This window comes from Mustela putorius, unplaced genomic scaffold, assembly GCF_011764305.1.
Source record: "Mustela putorius furo isolate JIRA1106 unplaced genomic scaffold, ASM1176430v1.1 tig00003983_pilon_pilon_pilon, whole genome shotgun sequence".
Taxonomy (NCBI): Eukaryota; Metazoa; Chordata; class Mammalia; order Carnivora; family Mustelidae; genus Mustela; species Mustela putorius.
In genome coordinates, this window is record NW_025422123.1 from 9,518,521 (window position 1) to 9,526,348 (window position 7,828).

General features: G+C 50.5%; 1 protein-coding gene across 1 annotated transcript; it reads right to left on the reverse strand.

Moving 5' to 3' along the window:
* Positions 1-897: 897 nt before the first annotated feature.
* CUNH6orf226 (chromosome unknown C6orf226 homolog) lies at positions 898-1,483 on the reverse strand. Its single transcript, XM_004739883.2, has one exon. The coding sequence runs from the start codon at positions 1,431-1,433 to the stop codon at positions 1,182-1,184; it is 252 nt and encodes an 83-aa protein (XP_004739940.1). The 5' UTR covers positions 1,434-1,483; the 3' UTR covers positions 898-1,181.
* Between the last annotated feature and the right edge of the window lie 6,345 nt (positions 1,484-7,828).

Genomic DNA, 7,828 nt, shown 5'->3' on the forward strand with positions numbered 1-7,828 from the left:
CTGCTTCCTCCTCTCTGCCTACTTGTGATCTCTGTCTAATAAATAAATAAAACTTTTTAAAAAATAGAGACAAACTTAAGAAAGTGGTTGTAAGAGCTTTTCTATTATAAACTTCAAGCCTGATCCAACTAGTTGCCAGAGATTTTGTTTTTGATCGGCTTTTTTTCTTTTTTATTTTTTTGATAGAGATCACAAGTAGGCAGAGAGACAGGCTTAGAAAGAGGAGGAAACAGGCTCCCCGCTGAGCAGAGCACCGATTCGGGGCTCCATCCCAGGATCCTGGGATCATGACTGAGCTGAAGGCAGAGTCTTAACCCACTGAGCCACCCAGGCGCCCCTTTTGATCGTCTTTTTTAATGCTTTCGGATTTTACTGGTTTTTTTTTTTTAAGATTTTTTATTTTATTTATTTGTCATAGAGAGAGAAGCGAGAGCAAGCATAGGCAGACAGAGTGGCAGGCAGAGGCAGAGGTAGAAGCAGGCTCCCTGCCAAGCAAGGAGCCCGATGTGGGACTCGATCCCAGGACGCGGGGATCATGACCCGAGCCGAAGGCAGCCGCTTAACCAACTGAGCCACCCAGGCGTCCCGGGATTTTACTGGTTTAATGTGTCTTTGAAGTACTTCTGGGGCCAAGTGTAATCATCAAATCTTGCATTGCTAGCCGCTGATCTGGAGAATGGCTGGAATCAACACCACGTTGATCCCAAATCCACTTCCACAGCCGCCAGAATAAGCTGACCTGGAAGTAAAACACTGACACTCTCCTACGTCACTAACAATTTGTTCCCCCTGAGCCAGACCGTCAGTGTGTTTAAAAAGTGGCAGTTCAAAAATGAAAACACATCTATGCATCTCAGTAAAGGATGAGATTTGCCAAATACAAGGTCTGAAACGGGATTTGAAAAACTTTTTTTTTTAATGAGGACGATGGTCCAGAAATAGGGATACAAAAGTCAACTGTAAGGACGCTCCCAGGAGGCTAAAGTCCAGCTAAGACCGGTTGGGGCAAATGCAGAAAAGACGAATAACCGTGGCCGGTATCCGCGGTCAGGTGATACAGGACACAGCCACGCCCTCCAGGTCTAGGAGGCGAAGGACCTCGAGCCACAGGAACCCACTTTGTGCCATCAGGAAGACGCAGTTACTGCCTCAGCCGAGCAGGGCCCCTCCACGCGGTTCCTCTACCGGGATCCGAGGGTGGGCGGCGCAGGGGCCCTGGCCGATCCCGCGGCCTCCCATGGCTTGGGCCTCCGCGGGAGCCGCGACGACGTGGGTTCACCGTGGGTCGCCGTGATGTGGCGCTTCTCCACGCCCGGGAGCTCCCGGCCCTGCTGAACCAGCTGCAGGAGCTGCGCCAGGCTCACCGAGGCGGGGGCTGCATCCTCCGGCGCCGGGCTGGGGCCCGAGCAGCTCCGACCGCCCGGCTGCTCCATGCCCCGCCGCTCTGTCCGACTCGAGTGCGCTTCCGGGTGGGGTGGGTGCAACCACTGTCGGAGGAAATGGAGGGGGTGCGTAGACCATACCAAGTCGGCCCAGGAAGGGGGAGCGCTTGAGACCGCGACCGGCTCCACGCAGAGCGCTTCTCTTAGACACACACACACCAGCTCCACGGAGAAACCACACACACACACGCTCCACGCACACACACACACACACCAGCTCCACACACACGCTCCACGCACACACACACACACACCAGCTCCACACACACGCTCCACGCACACACACACACACACACACCAGCTCCACGGAGAAACCACACACACACACACACACACACACACCAGCTCCACGCAGAAACGCTTCACACACACAGAAAACAGCTCACACCAGAGCTCCACGGAGAAACCCTTCACACACACACACACACACACACACACACACCAGCTCCACGCAGAAACGCTTCACACACACGGAAAACAGCTCACACCAGAGCCTGCAAAGTGCAGTCCTTTAGAAGGAACTCGAAGGCTTGCACAGAACGGGCTTACGTGCGGACACGCTGATTCAGGCAAAAAGACCCAATTTGACACACATGCATAGGAACTAAATATAAACCTCTGGTCGTCGTCGTCGTCTTCTTCTTCTTCTTCTTTCTTCTTCTTTCTTCTTCCTTCTTCTTCCTTCTTCTTCCTGCTTCTTCCTCTTTCTTCTTCTTCTTCTTCTTCTTCTTCTTCTTCTTCTTCTTCTTTCTTTTTAAAGATTGATTGATTGATTGACTAATTGATTTGAGAGTGAGCTAGCCAGAGAAGAGCACGAGTAGGAGGAGGGGCAGCGGGAAAGGGAGACGCAGACTCCCCGCTGAGCAGGGAGCCCCATACAGGGCTCCATCCAGTGACTGGGATCATGACATGAGCCGAAGCTGGAGGCAGAGGCTTACCCGACGCTCCTTATTTCTTTTTAAAGTAATGTTTTGGGGCGCTGCTGGGTGGTGCTGCCTTCGGCTCAGGTCATGATCCCAGGGTCCTAGCAGGGAGCCTGCGTCTCCCTCTGCCTGCTGCTCCTCCTGCTTGTGTTCTCTCTTTCTATCTCTCTAATAAATAGAACCTTTAAAAGAAAGTTTTTTAACAAATCATCTCTTGGGGCTGGAACTCACGACCCCCCAAGATCAAAAGTCGCATGCTTCACCAACTGAGCCAGACACCCTCAGTACAAACCTGTCTTCACCAACCTCCAGGGACACATGTAGACACCGGGCACATGTAGAGACTCATAGCAAGCAGAACATCTCCGAGCTGGACTCTGCAGCTCTACACGAAAAACAGCTGTGGAGAGATTGCCAGTGGCCTCAGAACTGGGAGTAAGTGACAGTACCACAGAGCCTTGCCACTCTCTCCCCATTTCCTGCCAAGGAGACTCTATTCCGGGTGTTCCCAAAGAGGATGAGAAAAGATGAAGGCGAGCCACCTGTGCTGCAGTCCCTCTGACTGCTGGCAAAGCCAGTGTCCATAATTCTCAAGTTTCAAAGTTTATTGAAAGTTGGCTTGATCTGGCACACACTGCCTTCACCATGTAATGGAAGTCTAATTACTATTAACAGAAGGAACTGGTGCCCTGCGTCTCCTGAGGTGATCCACTGAGGAGGACGCTATGGAGATAGGAACACTCTATTTCTTCAGTATTCCTGCCCGAAAGGTTCACTCTGAATCTAGTCTTTTTTTAAGATTTTATTTATTTGACAGAGAGATCACAAGTAGGCAGAGGCAGGCAGAGAGAGAGAGAGAAGCAGGCTCCCCACTGAGGAGAGAGCCAGATGCGGGGCCTGATCCCAAGACCCTGAGATCATGACCTGAGCTGAAGGCAGAGGCTTTAACCCACTGAGCCACCCAGGCACCTCTGAATCTAGTCTTGAGGAAATGAACAGACCAAGCAAAGTGAGAGACATTCTGTAAATGACTGGCCTGGATGCTTCATAAATGTCAGTGTATAAATGTCTTGGGATGCTCACAAATTCTGATCAGATGGGTGACTGCAGACTCTCTTCTGTGGTCCCTCCATGTCCTCTCTCCACCCTTATCCACCCAGCTTCTGCACACTGACATCCATAGACACTGCAATGGGCTCCCTTAACCTCTGGCTTTGGGGTCTGGCCAGTGGGGGCCCCAGTGGAAGAAAGAAGGTCAGGGTGTTTATTCCTCAGTTTCCCTCCCTCCGGGATTCCCACTGGCTTCAAGGTCTCTCCACCAGCTCTCTGGTTTGGGGACCCTGCCACTGCTCCCTTCCCTCACCCCTTCAGGCCTGTTACCAGTTCCAGTACTGCATTGTCACTTGGGATTTCCCTTTACTGTGCCATACCTCTATAAATAGTCCCTTTATTAAATCCTCCTCAAGTTTCCCTATATGCATGTGCCCTCTGTTTCCTGTCTATACTCACCAGTAATAGAATTGGTTCCAGGAACAGCCTCAGGCAGAATACTGAGACCAGACTGATCATAAATTCGGAGAGTACAGGGCAAGCCTCCTTGCTGAGGGAGCAATGCACCCAGTAATCCACTGCATAAGGACTATGGACATTACCCAAATTCTCCTTGGGGGCGGCAGGGGTCAAGAGGAAAGTACTGCGTTGTTGAGGTGGAGAGATGGCTCTGGTTCATATGGCTGAGGACTGGCACCAGAATGTCCTCGTAAGGGTTTCCAAGGGGCAGTGCTAATGAAGTGTTAGCACAGGAGTGTGCTGACACAAGGGCACTGAGGGGGAAGGCGTGGGTCTCTGAGAGGAGATGCGGACGTCTGGGCAGACATGTAGTGCCTCTCTTTCCCCGGACATCAGCTTCAGGACTCTTTCCACCTCCAATTTTCCCTGGCTCTTCTCAAATTAGATCCCAGAATAGCCTGGGCAGAGAAGCATGAGGCCCACGCTGAAAGCAGAACGCCCAGACAGAAAGAATTACAGACCTTGTTAAACTCCCTTGGCAGGGTCCAGAGCCGTGTGCGTGGGAATAAGTTCTAAGGGAAATAGACCCAGGAAGGTGGAATGTAAGGCTCCATTTGGCCAAACACAACACCATGGATGCTCATCCAGGGTTTGGGATTTAATGTGTTGGCTCGAGCACCCGGGAGAGGCATCAATCGTCTATGAGGTTGGTTAATTAAAGCCTGGACTTAATGGTAGCCTACAGTTAGGAAACTTGAAATGCCAGAATCTCTCTGGCATACTGTAGAGGAAGGAATCCAAAATTTCAGGAAGGTGGGAATGCTAGATTGGATTTATTATGTGCAACCTGGTTAGCCACCCCTCAGCACATATTTTAATGGGGTCTAGAAAACCCTCCCTTCTCCAAAGCATTAAGAAATGCTTTGGTGGGGGGCACCTGGCTGGCTCTGTTGGTTAAGGGCCTACCTTTGGCTCAGGTCATGATTCCGGGGTTCTGGGTTTGAGCCCTGAATTGGGCTCCCTGCTCAGCGGGGAACCTTCCTCTGCCTCTCCCTCTGCCTGCTGCTCTGCCTGCTTGTGCGTGTTCTCTCTCTCTCTGTCTGTCAAATATGTAAATAAAATCTTAAAAAAAAAAATAGTGAGGGGCTCCTGGCTGTCTCAGTCAGTAGAGGAGGCAACTCTTGTCCTCAGAGTCAAGAGTTTGAGCCCCAGGTTGGGTGTAAAGTTTACTTTAAAAAAAAGAAAGAAAATGAAGAGGAAATGCATTGGTGAGAGCTACCTGTCTCCTTGACTTACTCTGATGGCTGTCCTCTGTAGGCTGGAGGTGCTGCTGGGGTGCTGGATGAATCCATGCAATTATAGTCTACGATCTCAGTGGGAATAATAGTATCCTGGTAACATAAAGGCCAGGTGGTGATGTTTAACAGACAAAAGCAAGGTAGCTATAATACCTCCTGTAAAGACATGGGAGGGGCACCTGGGTGGCTCAGTCAGTTAAGCAGCGGCCTTTGGCTCAGGTCATGATCCCAGGGTCCTGGGATCAAGCCCCACCTTGGGCTCTCCTTACTCTATGGGGAGTCTGCTTCTTCCTCTCCTGCCCCCTCCCCTGCTTGGGCTCTCTGTCTCTCACTCTCTTGAGGGCCCATCTGACTTACAGCCCAATGCTGGGTCCCTGATTGGCCACAACTTTCACCAGGTTGGGGACAGATCCAACTGGACCCTCTTAGCATGGAAGGGCTATGCTTTACCCTCATGGGAACAGACACATATTCCAGGTATGAATTCACCTTCTCTGCCTCCAGTGCTGCTGTCAGCACCACCATTCTGCCAGCAGCAGGCATTCTGATGGACAGAATGAATACCTTACCCATCACCGTGGCATTCCACTTAACATCACCTCCAACTGGGGCACACATTTCACTGCCAAAAAATGAATAAATGAGCTCACTCCCAAGGAATTCACTGGTCTTCCCATGTGCCGCATGACCCAAAAGCAGCTGGCAAGATAGGATGGTGGATGGACCTGCTGAAGGTTCATCTAGAACATAACTGAGAGGGACGCCTGGGTGGCTCAGTGGGTTAAAGCCTCTGTCTTCAGCTCAGGTCATGATCCCAGGGTCCTGGGATCGAGCCCCACATCAGGCTCTCTGCTCAGCAGGGAGCCTGCTTCCCCCTCTCTCTCTCTGCCTGCCTCTCTGCCTACTTGTGATCTCTGTCTGTCAAATAAATAAATAAAATCTTAAAAAAAAAAAAAAAGAACGTAACTGAGAAGCTGCACCTGCCAGAGGCAAGGGCTGTCCTACTGGTTGCAGCGTATTCTTCTCACCACAACCATGCGTGGTCATATAGAGCCAAGACATAAGGGCAGTGGGAGGCGCCTCGCGATTATTCCTCAAGGCTACCAACTACTGAAAGAAATTTTTTGCTACCCATTCCAGTAATGGAATGGACTCAGGGAGCTTGGTGATCCCAGTACCCAAGGGAGAAACACTTTTACCATACAGTAATCATAGTACTGATGACTTGGAAGCTGAGATGGCACCTGGCTATTCTGATCCAATACACAGAGAAAGGCACCTCTGGAATGTCTTGGTTGACTAGACCAAATTACTAAACAAAAGTAGGCTGCTCCTGCATCTGAGATGGGGCTCGGTTTGGAGTCCAGGGGATTCACCAAGGTATCTCTTCTTAGTCCTCCAACAGGAGTCCAGCTTAACAGGACAATTCAGCAACCCAACAAAGTCAAGACCATCTAAGGACTCAGACCCCATAGGAAGCAACCCACCAGGGAAAGAATCTGGTGCTGGCAAAGGATAAGGAGAATGTGTGAAATGTGTGAATGGGAGTGAAAGTAGGCAAGTGTGAGTTGAACTTAGGCTGCATAACCCCCAGGTGTCCCCTGCTAACTTAGGTAAAGAACCCTTGTGGTAGGTAACATTTTAGGTTTCAGTAGGGGCATGGTCAAATTGACATTTTCCCTCACTGATATTGTAGTACATGGGACACTGTGCGTCCTGTGTGCTAGGGGCATGGATTTCTTTCATCTGGACAAAAGATAAGAGGTGCTTCCCTGGGGTGGCTGGGTGGCTTAGTGGGTTAAGCCTCTGCCTTTGGCTCAGATCATGATCTCAGGGTCCTAGGATCGAGCCCCACATAGGGCTCTCTGCTTAGTGGGGAGCCTGCTTCCCCCTCTCTCTCTGCCTGCCTCTCTGCCTACTTGTGATCTCTCTCTGTCAAATAAAAAAATAAGATCTTAAAAAGAAAAAAAAAAAAGAGGTGCTTCCCTGAGGCCCTTCAGAACTGCCCCCACCACACCCCTCCCACACACCAGGCATGTGCTCTGAGAAGCCGAACTGCACCAAAGGACTCCTACACCCTCCACTTGGATTCATCCAAAGGGGGCAACAGCTGGGGGTCAGAAGATGGGAGGATGCCCAAGTCAGGGAATTTATTCTCCCACTTCCCTAGCTGCTGGATCCACACCGACTATGTCCATCAACTGAAGGTCCCATCTACTGCCAGGTACCCTCTGCACACAGCTCTCTCCTCTCTCCAGCTCTGGGTTCCAGTAACCACACCCCCTCCTCCCCTCTTCAGACCTCGGGTGCCAGTACCCCGCCGTTATTAGCTGGAGAGTGCTGTTACAGCTCCAGTGATTCCCCCAACCCCTACCCATACCTTTATTTATAGTCCTTTTTTTTTCAATATTTTATTTATTTATTTGAGAGAGAAAAAATGAGTTGGGGGGAGGGCAGAGAGAGAGGGAGAAGCAGTCTCCACACCAAGTGGGGTGCCTGATGCTGGGTTCGAAGGCAGATGCGTAACTGACTGAGCCACCCAGGTGTCCCTATAATATGTATTTTAGTTAGGATTGGCTTTGGCAGTGAGCATTGGAAAACCCCAAATAACAACAGTTTATATAAGATAAAACACTCTAAATTCTTTCTCATATAA

What these genes read in the sequence shown, in the direction of transcription:
- CUNH6orf226 (XM_004739883.2), bottom strand. Translation starts at nt 1,433, where the DNA reads ATGGAGCAGCCGGGCGGTCGGAGCTGCTCGGGCCCCAGCCCGGCGCCG.